Raw genomic sequence first — 15,600 nt, 5'->3', positions numbered from 1 at the left:
CCAGGTCCCCAGCAATGGGAGCGCAGAGTCTTAGCCACTGGACCACCAGGAAAGTCCCCTAAATGTCCTTTTTAAAAAGTTGAGATATAATGCACATACCATTAAAATTACCATATTGTTAAAGGATACAGTTCAGGTTTTCATCAAGTTGTACAAACATCAGCACTAATACCAGAAAGTTTTCATCACTTTAAAAAAAAAGAAACCTTGTACCTATTAGCAGTCACTCCCTATTCCTTCTCCTCGCCAGCCCGTATCAGCCACTTTTGTACTTTTCTTTGTATATGAATTTTCCTTTTCTGAATAGTTCATGTAAATAGAATCATGCAGTATGTGGTCTTTTATGTCTGGATTCTGTCATCCAGCATATCAAGGTTCATCCATGTTATAGCATTTATCAATACTTCATTATTTAAATGGCTGAAAAGTACTCCATTTGTAAGGATACACCACATTTTGTTTATCCATTCATCATTTTATAGACATCTGGGTTTTTTTCACCTTTTGCCTATTAAGAATAGTACTGTTATGAACATTCATGTAAAAGTTATTGTGTTAACAGATATTATATTTTCAGTTCTTTTGGGTATATCTACTTAGGAAAGGGATTGCTGAGTCATATGGTAACTCTGTGTTTAACTTCTTAAGGAATTGCCAAACTATTTTCTAAAGCAGGTGCATTTTACATTTCCACCAGTGATTTATGAGGGTCTCAGTTTTTCCACATCCTTCCCGACACTTATTTTTGTTTATCTTTATGATTATAACCATTCTGGTGGTGTGAAGTAGTAGCTCACTGAGATTTTTATTTTGTGTTTCCTTAAAGGCTACTGATTTTAAACATTTTTCCATGTGCTTATTGAATGTTTATATATCTTTTTTAAAAGCAATATCTATTCAAAACTTTTGCCCATTCTTTAGGTAATTTATCTTTCTATTGTTGACTTGTAAGAATTCTTTATGTATTTTGGATTAGACTTTTATTGGATGTATGATTTGCAAATACTTTTGCTTATTCTTGGGATTGTCTTTTCACTTTCTTGCAATTGGTCTGTGAGGCACAAAAATCCAGTTTATCTATTTTTTTTCTTTGCTTGTGCTTGGTGTTATATCTAAGATACCATTGCCTAATTCAGAGTCATGAAGAGTAACACCTGTGTTTTCTTCTTAGTTCTTACGTTTATGCCTTTCATCCATTTCATTTTAATTTTTGTGTATGGTGTGAGATAGGGGTCCAATTTCATTCCTTTGCATGTGGATGTCCAGATGTTCTGGAACCATTTGAAAAGACCATTCTTTCCCCATTGAATTGTCTTGACACCTTTGTCAAAAATCAATTGACTGTAGACCATATGTTGGTTTGTTTCTGAACTTTGAATTCTATTCCGTTGATCTATATGTCTGTCTTTATGACAGTATCACACTGTCTCAGTTACTGTACATTTGTAGTAAGTTTGAAACTGGAAAGTATCAACCTTCCAACTTTGTTTTTCACCTTTAATTTCCATATAAATTTTTTAGCTTCAGATTTTGTATAGTTTTTTTTAGTGTTGGCTCTAGTTTTATATGTGTGAATATATATGTGTACACATGTATACACATATGCATATGTACATGTATAGATAAATATGTACATGTGTTTACATGTGTAAATATGTCCATATCTATATATGTATATACATACATACATATATGAATCTTACCACAGGCTACTGGTATTGACATTTTAATTGACATTTTACCAGTTTGAGGAAAGGGTTCAAACCTTACCTCTTTTCACATCTCTTTACCCTTTGTAATGTATTTGCCGTAAATATTTCCTCTGCATACATTAGATCCACATCACATCGTGTTTTAATTTTTGTTTCAACTGTCAAACATAATTTCAATACCCATATAGCAGGGAAGTCTGTTGTTTTTACCTGTATTTTTACTCTTCCATTGTTCTTCCTTCTTGGTGTTCCAGGATTCCTTCTCTTATTTCCCCTCTGTTTAGAGTTTCAGGGTAGGCCTGCTGCCAATAGATTCTCTTAGTTTTCCTTCATCTGTAAATGCCTTGATTTCCCTTTCACTCCTGAAAGATATTTTTGCTGGATATAGAATTTTGGGTTGATAGTTATTTTCTTTCAGTACTTTAATGTTGTGCTGTTTCCTTCTAGCTTCTATACAAAAACATTTTGACTATCCTTCAAATTATTTTTTCTCCTATATGTGTTATTTCTTGCTACTTTCAATATTTTTTCTTTTTTATTTAGTTTCTCAGCAATTTGACAATAATATGTGGATTTCTTTGGGTTTATACTATTATGTGTTCACTGAGCTTCTTGAATGTGTAGGTTTGTCTTTTGCCATATTAGTGAAGTTTTTAGATATTATTTCTTCAAATACTTTTTCAGCCCCACACTCTTTAACTTTTCTTCTGGGTCTTTGATGATATGAATATAACACATTTTGCTGTAGTCTCACAGGTTTCTGAGACTTTTTTTCTGTCCTATTGCATGGTTCTTTATTTTTTGGTCTTTTAAAAAATTTTTACTGACATATAGTTGATTTACAGTGTTTCAGGTATACAGCAAAATGATTCAATTTTATATATATATATGTCTTTTTTAGATTATTTTCCTTTATAGGTTATTATAAGATATTGAATATAGTTCCCTGTGCTATACATATACAGTAGGTTCCTTGTGGGGTTCCTGAGTTTATTTTTCACTCAGTCTGTTTCCTTTCTCTTGTTCATGTTGGGTGCTTTCTGTTGCCCTCTTAAAATTCTCTGATTCTTTTCTTCATTGTCTCCATTCTTCTGTTGAATCCATTGTTTCATTATATATTTCAGATGAAGTAATTTTTTAGTTCTATAATTTTCATTTGTTTATTTATGGCTTCTCTCTCTACTTCTTTTGCTTGTTTCCAGCATGTTTGTAATTGTTAGTTGAAGCATTTTTATGATGATTCCTTTAAAATTCATGTCATATAATTCTAACATCTTTGTCTAACATTATATTGTATAATTCTGGACTTTTCAGTTACTCAGATCTATTTGTTTATTCTTATATTGATTTGATTACATTGGTTTTATAGAATGTTTAAGGCAAGTCACACACACCCACCCCCATACCCATCTGCTTTCCTCTTTTATAGTTTTCTATTCCCAGGCATTTATTTACCCATCTTTAAATTCTTTGCTGAGTCTTACATGGTTGGTTTTTTTTTTTTTTAACACTGGACACTTGGTAACTGGTAAATTGAACTTGTTTACCAGAGATTTGAGTTGGATTCATTTGTTTCTTGGTAGATATTCCCACAACTGGGGGCAATCTGCTTAGTTCTACAAGCATTTCATGTTTACTGTCTGCCCCAACATTGTGCTAGGTGCTAGAGATTAAAGATGTATAGGCCATTTCAGTATAATGTTCTAATAGACACAATAGAGGTATTCACCAGAAGTTTGGGGAGCACAGAGAAGAACACTTAGTCTGGCCGGAAGTTTGTGACAATCTTCTCAGAAGAGTGACGCCTGAAGGGTAAGTGGCTACTGATAAAGGAAATAAAGGTATAAAAGACCTCTCAGATTAGGGAAAGGCATAAGCAAAGCAAAGATGTGTGAAGCAGTTTATGAATACTAGAGCCTAAAGACCAAAGGCTGGGAGCAGATGAAGCTGAAAAGATTGGCAGGCTGAACTTACTTCAGAGGCAACTGGGGACTATTAAAGATTTATTTGTTTAATTTCTCATGAAATATTTTAGATGAAGCAAAAGATGTAAAGAATAATATAGTGAACATTTATGTGTTTATAACTTAACTAAAAATATAATATATTACAAACATATTTGAAGCCTTCTATATATCTCTCCTCAATTTCCCATTCTGCCCTCTCAGAGCTAGCCATTGTCCTAAAGTTGATGATATCATTCTCCTGCATTTTTATCCCTTTATTACATAGGTAATGCCTTACTAAGCAACTAAGCAGTGTATAGTATTGTTTTACATGTTTTTTGGGGGGGAGGGGTGTGGTCTTGACCTCCAGTCACTAGAGAAGTCTCTGGTTTACATGTTTTTGTTATATAAATAGAATCATATTACATATATTTTTCTCTGAACATTATAATTGTGAGATCCTGTTGATCTATTCCTCATTCATTTTACTTGCTTTCTATTATTCCACTCTACAGCAATTTATGTATTCTCCTGTGGATATACATTTCATTTAAGAGTTTCAAGCAAGAGATGATATGGGCAGATTTGTATTTTGGACATATCACTTAGGATTGGGATTTGGAAGACAGACTTCAGAGATCAAGATTGTTGTGGAGCAGTAGTTTACAAACACTTTGGACTCTAGCTGTCCTTATACCCTTAAATATTATTGAGGATCCCAAAGAACTTTTATTTATGTGGTTTATATATATTAATATTAACAAATTATAAATTAAAACCGATAATTTAAAAATATTAGTTCATTGAGAGAAAACAAGAATAAACCCATTATATGTTAGCATAAGTAACCATTTTTATGAAAAATAACTATTTTAAAACTAAAAATGTAGTTAAAAGGTTGACCTTTACATTTCTTCAAATCTTTTTAATGTTTGGGTTAATAGAAAACTTAAGGCCCTCAAATCTGCCTCTGCGTATTATGATATCATGTCCTATACCCTTTGAAAAACTCCACTGTATACCTATGAGAGAATGAGAGTTAAAAAGACAAATAACATCTTAATATTATTATGAACATAGTTTTGACCTTGCATATGCTCTGAAAGAGGCTCTAGGAGCCCCAGGATTCCCTGTATCACCCCTTAAAGAACCATTGGTGTTAGAGGAGACAGTTTGGAGGCTGTTATAAGTAGCATAAGTAAGAAATAATGAGGGCTCTGAACCAAACCATTAGTAGGATGGATGGATGAAGAGGAGATGAATATGAAAGAGATTTAAGAAGGAAAATCAGGAGGTCCTAGAAAGCAGTATAGGGTCAAGGGCAAGGAAAATAATTTAGTTTCAGCTAGGTACATTCTTCACAATCAACCTGTGAAAATAATTTAGTTTCAGCTAGGTACATTCTTCACAATCAACCATTTTAGCTAGAAAATGGCAGGATTTGAACCCATGTCTAACACAAAAGCTTTTTGTTTTACTTAGGGCAGAGTTCGAAGAGGTAGTCATAGCAAGGAGATGATGCCTTTCTTAGTGATAAGAGAGAAGATAGGTGAGGCACCGAAGAGATTTTGAAGTACAGACACAGAGGGGGATGTAGGAGGAGTTTATTAACCCCATAGGTTGGTCCAGTACAGGATTATAATGATGGCAGACTTGGCCAGGATGAGTGTTGGGAATATGGAGGAACCTAGAATATTCTGAGTTACTGCCAGACTGGATGCTCTAAGGTATTGTGTTTGAGCTGAGTGGGCAGTGGAGATGTCCAAAGGAAGAAAGGCCCTCTTCCAGCTATGATTTTTGCCTTGTTACACTGCAGGATGGATTCATGCTGTGCTGACCCCCGTGGACTGCCTTGCCTTTGGAGGGAATTTCTTACACAGCCTTAATATTGAAATGCAGCTCAAGTGAGTCCTGAAGCTCTGGTGATCCCAAGTTGGCCATTTCCATCTGCTGGAGTCCTTGAGTTCTCCCCTATAGTGAGGAGTACAGCATAGAAGGAGGCGAGATGATCATAAAGGAATGGATATTGGTTCCTGATGATGTTCAGTGGAGGATGAATACCTCTTCCTCACTTAACAGTTATGTGACTATCAAGTCACATAATCTTTGAGCTCAAATTTCCTAACCCATAAAATAAAGTCTTAAAGGATAGTTGTGAGGATTAGAGATAATGGATACAAAGCATCCAGAACAATACCTGATACGTAGTAGGTGCCCAGTAAACAGTATCCTCATCATTGTTATTGTAACTACTTCTTCCAGAGCCTATGAGATTGAGAAACGGTTGAGCACAGCAGACCTCTTCAAGTTCCCCAACTTTGAGACCATCTGTTGGTATGTGGGAAAGCACATCCTGGATATCTTTCGAGGTATGGAGCCCTTTGCCAACTGTCCTTTTTGCCCTGTTCTCATAACCAACACCTCAATCAAGATACAGTACTATTCCATCACCACAAAAATCTCTGTAGTGCTACCCCTTTATAATCTCACCCACTCTCTCCCGTTGAACTATCCATAACTTTAGGAAACCACTGATCTGTTTTTCATCTCTCTAATTTTGTCATTTCAAGAATGTTATAAAAATGGAACCAAATGTTGTGATCTTTTGAAATTGGCTTTTTTATTAAGTATAATGTAGGGTAAGGCATGGATTTTAAATATCATTTAATAAAAGGAGCTGAGAAAATTGGATCACAGTAAAATTATTCCTATTCTTAAAATAAGAAACTCAGTCTGAATAGTGTCAGAGTTCTCTAGATATCCCTCCCCCAGGGACAAGGCCCAGTCCTACGGTGACCTCATTGGTTTGGTCTTGGGTATCAGCCCAAGTGGAAGCCAACCTACTGGGTTTCTTCTTTCCTGGTTTGCTCTGAAATAGAGTGGCTCCCTTACTCAGACCTGAGATTTCCCAAGTGACTTGGCCAGGAAGAGTTACAAAGAACCTCAGAGGCCAATGAGTATAGTCTCTTATGCAATACCTCAAGCCCTTATTCTGCCACCTAGATAGGCTGTCATGTAAGTGTTCATTCAGGGGCTAGATGACTAACTGCTTATTATCTGTTCTGAACATCTTAGTTCAGTAGAAAATTCTTTATTGAGCCTAAATTTGGATGTTTGTTATAATCTCCTCCTGGAGTAACTCAGAACAAGGCATTAATGGCTCTTCAGATCTGTGTAGGTGGCAATTGTGGTCCTCTTGAGTGTTCATATTTTGAAACCCAAGAGGCAGAGTAGTGTAGAAGGAAGACTGGTGTCAGATTCTGACAGACGTGGTTTCAGTCTTGACTTTGTCACTTACCAGGTATGGCCTTTGTATTCTTTGCCTCTCTGGGCCTTATTTTCTGAACTATAAAATGAAGACGATATCTGGCTTACAGGGTTGGGTATAGGGTTCAATGAGATAGTAGATGTCAAGGTACTCATAAAATGAACACCATTATAAGAACTGAGATCTAGAGTTGTGCTCAGAACCTTGAACATTTTCTCTGGTTGCCTGAAAAAAGTAAAAAGTCCTTCACTTTCCTGCATGGTTTCTTTGACACTCTACCTTCCTCTTTCCCCCTGTAGGTTTGCGAGAAAACAGGAGACACCCTGCCTCCTACCTGGTCCATGGTGGTAAAGCCCTGAACTTGGCCTTTAAAGCCTGGACAAAGAAAGAAGTAAATATACTTATTTTTCTATCTACTTTAGAGGTCTACTGTCAGTAGGGACTGGCTTTGGGAAGATCTTCTGGGGACGTAGAAGATACCAGGGAGGTTTGTGGGCTCCTGGCATTAGAGTGGAGGACAGAAGAGTATTAAGAAAGAAAAACTTCACCTGTAATTTTAACATTCACACAGGGAATTAACATGCAAGTATATTTTGTATTGTTTTTTTGTAATATGCATTTTTAAAACATGATTTCTATCACCCTGTACATATAATTTTGTATCTGAATTGATTGGTTTATCTTAATTTTTCTGTGTCACCAAGTTCTCCAGAAACATTGATAGTTACATGATATTCTTTTGCTGGGATGTACCATCCTTACCTAACCACTTGTTTATTGTTGCTTCCTTTTTATTTATTTATTTGGGGAATAGTTCTAGAAAATCATGCGGTAAATATCTATTTGCATTAGTCTTTGTCCTTCATGTCTTGATTGTTTCTTCAGGATAGATTCCTAGAAGAGCAATTGTTAAATAAAGTATATGAAAAATGTAAGACTCTTGATGCATGCTGCCAAAATGGCTTTTTAGGAATATACCAATATCCATCTATCCAACTGAATACTAAACAGCTATAAAAGAGATTAAGGAAGCTGTCTATGTACTGATTTGGGAAGACTTCTAGAATTTATCATGTAAAGGTGTCTAACTGTGTGTATAGTGTGCTGCCTTATGTGTAAAGGCAGGGAGGGGATAAGAACTATATTTGTATGTGCTTGTATTTGCCTGAGGACACAATCTGGAGGGATTCAGAAGAAAGTAATAAAAGTGGTTACCTGTTGGGGTGGGCTAGAGGGGCTGATGGCAGGGACAAAGTTTTTTCAGTATATATCTTTTTATATTGTTTGATTTTTGAGCTATGTGAATGGATTAACTATTCAAAATGTTGGATTTATTTAAAAAAACAATTTTAAGAAATGCAAAAAAGGAAATATCAATATATTCTTTTATACTTCTGATATTCTTATAGATTCCTTCCCCTGCATACAGTAGTATGAGGAGACTCTTCAGCCACTGAAGGCTTGATTTGCTCAATTTCCCCTTTTCCTGTTGACAGCCTTCCCCTCAAATATTCTTGGACTTCATGTTTGGGGCCTTCTCTTGCTCCCTGGACTCACCTGCACCTGGGCTTTAGCCTTTGATTGTTTTGCCGCATCCCTTAGGTGTGGCTGCCTTGGGTTTCATTTCTTACTGTGCATCCCACCAGCCCCTTGTCTGAAGTGAACTTCTGATTGACTCTGCCTCAGGAACACCTTTAAGGGAGGGAGGTGGGTAGGTCCTAAGCACTCGTGTCCTGGGCCAGGATGGCCTCAAGGACCAAAGAATGGCCCCAGACAGTGTGACCGGAGGGAGCTGGAAGAGAGGAGGACATAGAACTGAGGAGCCCGCACTCATGGAAGAAAACTTCTGTGAAGTGCAAATGATTTCCATGAGAAGCACTTGCTCCTTCACCTTTCCAGAGCCCCTGGGCAGGGAGGAGAGAGCTGTCAGGGTTATCCAGTTGGGTCACATGGGTTCTCAGCCCCCATTGCTGCCCAGCCACCAAAATAAATTCCAGATGATTAAAAGAGTTAAACCATGGGAAGTAAGGAAGAAGTGCTGAGGAATTTTTATCAGTACTCTCTGGATACAGAATTCAAGTCAAAACTGGTGGACGAAATCACAGAGGAAAAGCTTGAGAGGTCTGTCTGCATAAAGATGTAAATAAAATCGTTAATGAATTAAAAAAGAGATAACCACCAGGTCCCTCCCTGGGTTGCTGTTGGGCTAGCTATGGGCCTGCCTATAGCTGTTCAGCACTGAGTTCTGTGCTCACAAGTGAAGAGGCTGGGTTCTTCCTGAGGTTCTTGACTTTCTGAGGGGTGTGGTTCAAGCTCACAACTAAGTTCTTCACACCTCTTGACACTGTTTTGCAAATATTTCCTCCCAGTCAGTGGTTTGCCTTAACAGTGTTTTTTCAATAAGTCTAATTTATCAGTTTTTCTTTTATGATTCATACTTTTTATGTCCTAAGAAATCTTTGCCTAACCTAAGGTCACAAAGATTTTCTCCTCTGTTTCCTTCGAAAAGGTTTATAGTTTTAGTTATGGCATTTAGTTCTGTAATCCATTTTGAGTCTGTGCATATCTGATGCAAAATATAGAATGAAGGTCTTGTCTTGCATGTGGATATCTGATCAGTCTAAGTACCCTTTCTCCATTGAATTGCCTTGGTAACTGTTGAAAATCAGTTGTTTCTTATGTGTGGATCTATTTCTCATGCCTTTTGTTTGACAGGCTCTGCCAGACCACGAGGATGAAATCCCGGAGACAGTGCGGACTGTTCAGCTCATTAAAGATCTGGCTAGGGAGATCCGCCTGGTGGAAGTAAGAAACATGGGAACAGGGGAGGCATTGGAAAAGGGCTTAAGACTCAAGTGGCAGGTCAGGCTTTTGTAGCTGGCGTGGGAGCTCAGGGGAAGGATTGAGAAGACCCCACCAAGGACCCTATTCATTCATTTAAATAATTATTCTGTGCCTCAAGTATGCCACATGTTGGGCTAGGTGCTTAGGACACATAAATAACTACAGTGCCTGCCCACAAAGAACTCACAATCTAGTAGAGTACCCTGGGCAAAGTTAACCTGTCTGAGCCTCAGTTTCCTCATCCCTAAAGTGGCTATAGCTAATAACTACTGAGGGATTGTTAAGAGGATTGAATAAGGTAATATAGATTGAGCACAAAGTATAAGACTGGGCAGATAGTGGGTGCTCAATAAATTCTGATGGTGGGTCATGTGATTGTGGGTGGTGGAGGTCATAGTAGTAGTTGTTGTTATTAATATTTTGACTCAGTCTCTGCATTCTACAAAATGACAGTTCTCCCGGGTTGAAGATGATTACAAAGCCATGTTTCAACAGGTGGCATATACCACGAGGCAGTGAGGTGTAGTGGTAAGAGACTCAGAGAAACTTGGGTTCTGGTTCCTGCTCTGTCACTTGCTAGCCGTTCAGGGCCTCAGTATCCTTATCTGTAAAGTGGGGACAGTACCACCTTTTCAGAGTTTTGTTATGATTAAGAGCTAATGTATGTAGAGCCCCTTGCACAGTGCCTGGCAGAGTAAGTACTCAATAAATGTGAGCCATTGTTGTTACTAGACTTTGCAGTGAAGAGAGAACTCAGTGTGGGCTGGTGAAGTAGCAGAGGCACCAGAGGAGAATTGGACTTGAAGTTTCAACTTTCCTTTAGCTCAGAAGCTGTAAGATTCCATTTAGCACCCAGAATATAGGCACTAAACATGCTAAAGGGTGGTCAGAGTGCGCTACTGGGAAGTTGGACTTCTAGCCTCACCTCTTGCAGCATGTTCCACTACCTGCACCATTACACCATGGCTTAACGTTGCCCGCCTCCTACCTCATTTTCTTCCACTTCCATCTGTCAGAATCTATCAGGGTTTAGTTAAAATGCCTGTCTTTTCTCTGACTATATAAGTTTTGTATACACGGAACTTTGGGCTGGTTGGAAGAGGACTTAGAGGTGGATCATATCTTTTTCACTGGCTTTCAAATGTTTTGAAGAAGTGAAATCCTTTTTTTCAAATGAAATCTTACATGGAAGCTCAATATATGCAACCAATTGAAGCATAACTACTATGAATAAGTAGCAGTTACGAAGGTGGGAGGCTTAGAGCTCCACTTACTTCTCTTATTTGCCTTCCACCTACCTCCAATCCTCAGGGCTCTTCCCAAGAAGTTCAAAGAAGCCACAGAGCATCTTTGAAAACCAGTCTGTTCCTTTAAATTTACAGCTGAGAAAACAGATCCCCAGAGTGATCAGAGCACTTACCCTTGGTCACAGAGCTAATGAGTAAGCAGATTTAGAACTAGAAGCTCTCTTCTCTTAAATCCTGTAGTCCTTAGAGTTGGAACCACACATTTTAGTACTCAATTATTTTCTGTCTCATGTCAACTGCTCTTGGAGTCTTTTCTCTCCAATTTTGATAGTAGTGCTGGGCTTTTTCTCTGCTCGTCTTCTTACTCGTCAATGGCTGGGTAAAGAAATGCCACCCGGTAAATTCTTGATGACTTACTGTGCAAAAACTAGGGTGTGCATAAGTGCCTATGTGGAGCATCTTTAAACCCCTTCATGGCAGTACCACTAGTGCCATGAACAGACCTCTGCTCTTAGTGTAGAGAGAACCCTTGAGTAAGCTCTAACCCCTCATGTCCTAACACTCTTGTAGGATATCTTCCAACAGAACGTTGGGAAGACGAGCAATATCTTTGGGCTGCAGAGGATCTTCCCAGCCGGCTCCATTCCCTTAACCAGGCCAGCCCATTCCACTTCAGTATCCATGTCCAGGCTGTCACTGCCCTCCAAAAGTGGTTCAAAGAAGAAAGGCCTGAAGCCCAAGGAATTCTTCAAGAAGGCAGAGCGAAAGGGCAAGGAGAGCTCAGCCTTGGGGCCTGCTGGCCAATTGAGCTATAATCTCATGGACACATACAATCATCAGGCACTGAAGACAGGCTCTTCCCAGAAAGCAAAGGTGGGTGCTGGCCAATGGGTTCAGCCCAACCCTTTTGGGTCCCTTGGAAGAGCAGAGTATCAAAAGGAAAGGCTCTCCTGTCCTCCCACCTCCCTTAGGGCCCCTGGTGTTTGGCTGCCAGTCCCACTCATTTAACAGGCATTTATTGAGACCTTGTCTATGCTGGGCACTGTGATAGCTGCTGCAGACAATAACCCTCAAGAGGCCAACAGGCTAGTGAAAAAGATAGGCATAAAAAGAAATGAGTGCAATGAGATGTTGTGGATGCCACAATTAAGGGTGAGTGTGGGACCCTGAGACACAGGGGAGGGGATGATTGTATCTGGGTAGGGATGATGGTCAGGAGCTCTTCTCAGAAAGCATGAAACTTGAGCTGATCTTGAAATACTAGGATAAGAATGATATTTGAGTACATGGTATATGAGTGGCAGGTTGGAGTCTTGAACAGATTTTTTAGAAAAGTCCTCCTCCAGGGCCCCACCTTGCTTAAAGATTGTGGTACCCTCCATGGGCATGTGAAGATGCTCCACCCTCCTTTTAGGGAACATGTTTTGCAAGATTGACAGGTTTCCCCTGAGCCAGCCATACATTCTCAACCTTCTGCTCTAGTGATCATTTGGGTTGGGGATGGGGGGACAGCATAGTTGAAGACCTTGGTTCAGGTGGTTTTGATAGTGAACTCCACCAGTAAAACCAGAGGGCACTGGTTATTCTGATTCACATGGGAGTTCCAGACAGGTGACAACTGAGCCTCCTCCTCCTGCAGTTCAACATCACTGGCACCTGCTTGAATGACTCAGATGATGACTCGCCAGACTTGGACCTTGATGGGAATGAGGGCCCGCTGGCCCTATTGATGTCTAATGGCAGGTGAGGTGGGAAGAAGAAGCAGAGATGCTGGGATTTTTGGTAGCAATATGCAAGGCATGGAATTGGGACCCGGGGCTGGGACATGGGTGAGGGAGGGACTGTACTTGGGGAAATACCCAGATATTATCAGAAAACATTGCTTAGTACAGAGAACCATGGTAGTGCTGGGAGTGGGTAAGGGGAGAGGTCTGGAACTAATTGGCAATTCTGAGAAAAATCTTGTATAAGTTCTAGAAATTTCAGCAAGTCAGTGGATCAGAACTGTTGTCAGGAATAGGTAGTATAGTATACTGGTTAAGAGCAGTAGTTTTTTATATACCTTTTGCGATTCAATTTTTAGGAACTTATTTTGCAGAAATATTTTCCAGGTGTGTGAAAGAGTATTTCTCTTTCACTATATTTATAGTGAAATATATTTCACTATGTCATTGTAATAGTAAATAGTTGGAAGCGTTCATTAATAAGGGTTGGATAAATTATGGTACATCTATGGAATAGAATACTGTGTAACTTAGAATGAGTTTAGTATCTATTGATGTGAAAAGATTTCCAAGATACATTTTAAGTGGAAAAAATCAGGTTGCAAGATAATATATGGGGATAGTTCATTTTAATTTTTTAAAAAGGCATGTATGCATATGTGTGTGTGTAAAAAAGTAACGTACAGTCTTTTACATTTATTTATTTGGCTGTATTGGATCTTAGTTGCAGCATGTGGGATCTCTGTTGCGTCATGTAGCATCTTTCATTGTGGAACAGGGACTCAGTAGTTATGATGCGCGGGCTCTATGGTTGTGCCATATGGGCTCCAGAGCATGCGGGTATCAGTAGTTGCAGTATGTGTGCTGTCGAGTTGAGACACACAGGCTCCACAGCACATGGGCTCAGTAGTTACGGCATGTGGCTTTGTGGCATGTAGAATCTTAGTTCCTGACCAGGGATTGAATTCCCTGCATTGCAAGGTGGATTCTTAACCACTGGGCAACCAGGGAAGTCCCTTGCCTTTATTTTTAATTTAACTTTTTAAAAGAGGTTTAAAATTTATGCAGTTTAAAATTCAATAAGTGTGAAAAAATACATAGGAAAAAATTTTGCTCCCACCCTTCTCTGTTCTCCAGTTTTCCCCTCACACATGGAACACCAGTGTCAGTGCTTTCCTTCCAGAGATGTTTATACACATTCACTCAAATATATCAATGTTTGTTATATATTTTATGTTTGTCACACCAAACTTGTAACAGTAGTTATCTCTGGAAAGTAGGATAGGGGAGGCAAGAGAGGAAATTTTCACTTCAAAAGCATTTGAATTTTGTACAGTGAATATATATTAGTTTTCTTAAAATAATTTTTAGCAGACTGTTTTCTAAAAGAATAAAAGCACATCTTGACAAAAAGCTTGAGCTTGGGAATCAGACAATCCCAAATTTGAATCCCAGCTCTGACACATATCTGCATCTCTCTGTCTTCATTTTATCTGTTCTATAGATAAAACTTATCTTAGGGTTGTTGGAGGACTAAATGAAGTAATGTATGTAAAGTGCTTATTGCAGGTCCCGGCACATAGTAAATGTTTAATAAATGGTTGCTTTTATAAATATAATAATGAAGTTGAAAATGAAAGATGACAGTGGTGGTGATGATGATGATAGTTGTGGGTATGGCCAGAAGCTAACTAGGTTGTCAGAAATCCTCAAACATGTAGGGAGGCAGAGGAAGATGGTAGAAGTTATTTTCTGGACACTCAGAACACCAGACAGGAGCAGTCAAGAGCTAAGTATAGAGTATGAACAGTGTAGGAACATGAGGAACAAGGATACTTTAACAGCCTTTTTGTAGGAAAAGATTGTTTTCAGATCTCAAGGGTGAGTATAGTAAGTCTACCTGGCTGGGAAATACAGGAAAAGGGAGTGTGAAGGCAGGGCAGATTCTGAAAGCAGCAGAGCTATCTTTGTGGTTTGAGAACATAGTTACTCAAGAATAAGATAGACTGAGCATTGCCTTTGTCTAGAACCTATGGTTGGTCTGCTGGGGAAGAGAAAGTTGAGAGTCCTGAGGTTCCAGCCTGTAATGGTTATTAAGGACACGAGACATTTTCCCTTTCCTCATCAGTCTTCCTTGTGCTGCTTCTAGTACTTCCTTCCACCTGCTAGAGGCTGCTGCTAAGTGAGCCTAGGGAGTCCAGGTACAGTAATATTTACAGACGATATGATACTTATTATGTCTGATCTTTTCTCCAGAATAGTGCCATGTTTTGTGGAGGCTGAGGTGCAAATAAAACAAGATTGGCTGTATGTTGATAATTGCTGAAACTTAGCTGGGTCCTAGATACATGGAGTTTTTAATATTTTTTAAGTTTGACATTTTTAATAATTAGAAGTTAATAAAAGATCAAGGTTGAATAGCTACCATTTATTGAGCACCTGCTTTGTGTCAGACTCTATGTTAGCAATTTACATACATTATTTAGCCCTTACAACAACCCTTAGGGGTAAGTGTTGTTATCCCTATTTTACTAATGTGGGAAAGTGAGACCCAGAGAACTATAAGATTAGCTACTATTGGGTCACTTGTTATATGTCAGTCTCTACATTAGCTCATTAATCCTCCCAGCAACCCTTTGAGGTAGAAAACAGCTAATTCACTAAAAGCCAGTTCACCAAATGACTATTTGTTGAATGTATACTCACTTACCAAAAACTTGTTTCTCTTGACTTATAAGGCTTATTTGAGCAGTTTGTACTGGTTAACATTGTTTACCATGTGTGGTAGAATTATTAAGATTTAAGCTACTTTTGAATTCTTTCTACTTTATATATTTTAACACGTTTTTTGAGATATAA

The 15,600-nt window shown here is 38.6% G+C and overlaps 1 protein-coding gene across 10 annotated transcripts in view; it reads left to right on the top strand.

The window, feature by feature from the left end:
* The window catches only part of PHF8 (PHD finger protein 8), a 95,553-nt gene that overhangs the window by 40,630 nt on the left and 39,323 nt on the right, over window positions 1–15,600 (top strand). For 9 of the 10 annotated variants that reach the window (XM_055565156.1, XM_055565151.1, XM_055565149.1 and 6 more), the window contains exons 9-14: window positions 5,475–5,562; window positions 5,921–6,027; window positions 7,226–7,317; window positions 9,642–9,731; window positions 11,588–11,890; window positions 12,657–12,760. In XM_055565156.1, the coding sequence (XP_055421131.1) occupies window positions 5,475–5,562; window positions 5,921–6,027; window positions 7,226–7,317; window positions 9,642–9,731; window positions 11,588–11,890; window positions 12,657–12,760 (784 nt within the window). The remainder of the gene's footprint in view (window positions 1–5,474; window positions 5,563–5,920; window positions 6,028–7,225; window positions 7,318–9,641; window positions 9,732–11,587; window positions 11,891–12,656; window positions 12,761–15,600) is intronic. The other variant, XM_055565157.1, reaches the window with a different exon arrangement.

The sequence above is a fragment of the Bubalus kerabau genome, chromosome X (assembly GCF_029407905.1).
Source record: "Bubalus kerabau isolate K-KA32 ecotype Philippines breed swamp buffalo chromosome X, PCC_UOA_SB_1v2, whole genome shotgun sequence".
In the NCBI taxonomy this organism is placed as follows: Eukaryota; Metazoa; Chordata; class Mammalia; order Artiodactyla; family Bovidae; genus Bubalus; species Bubalus kerabau.
This window is presented reverse-complemented; position numbering and strand designations above follow the sequence as displayed.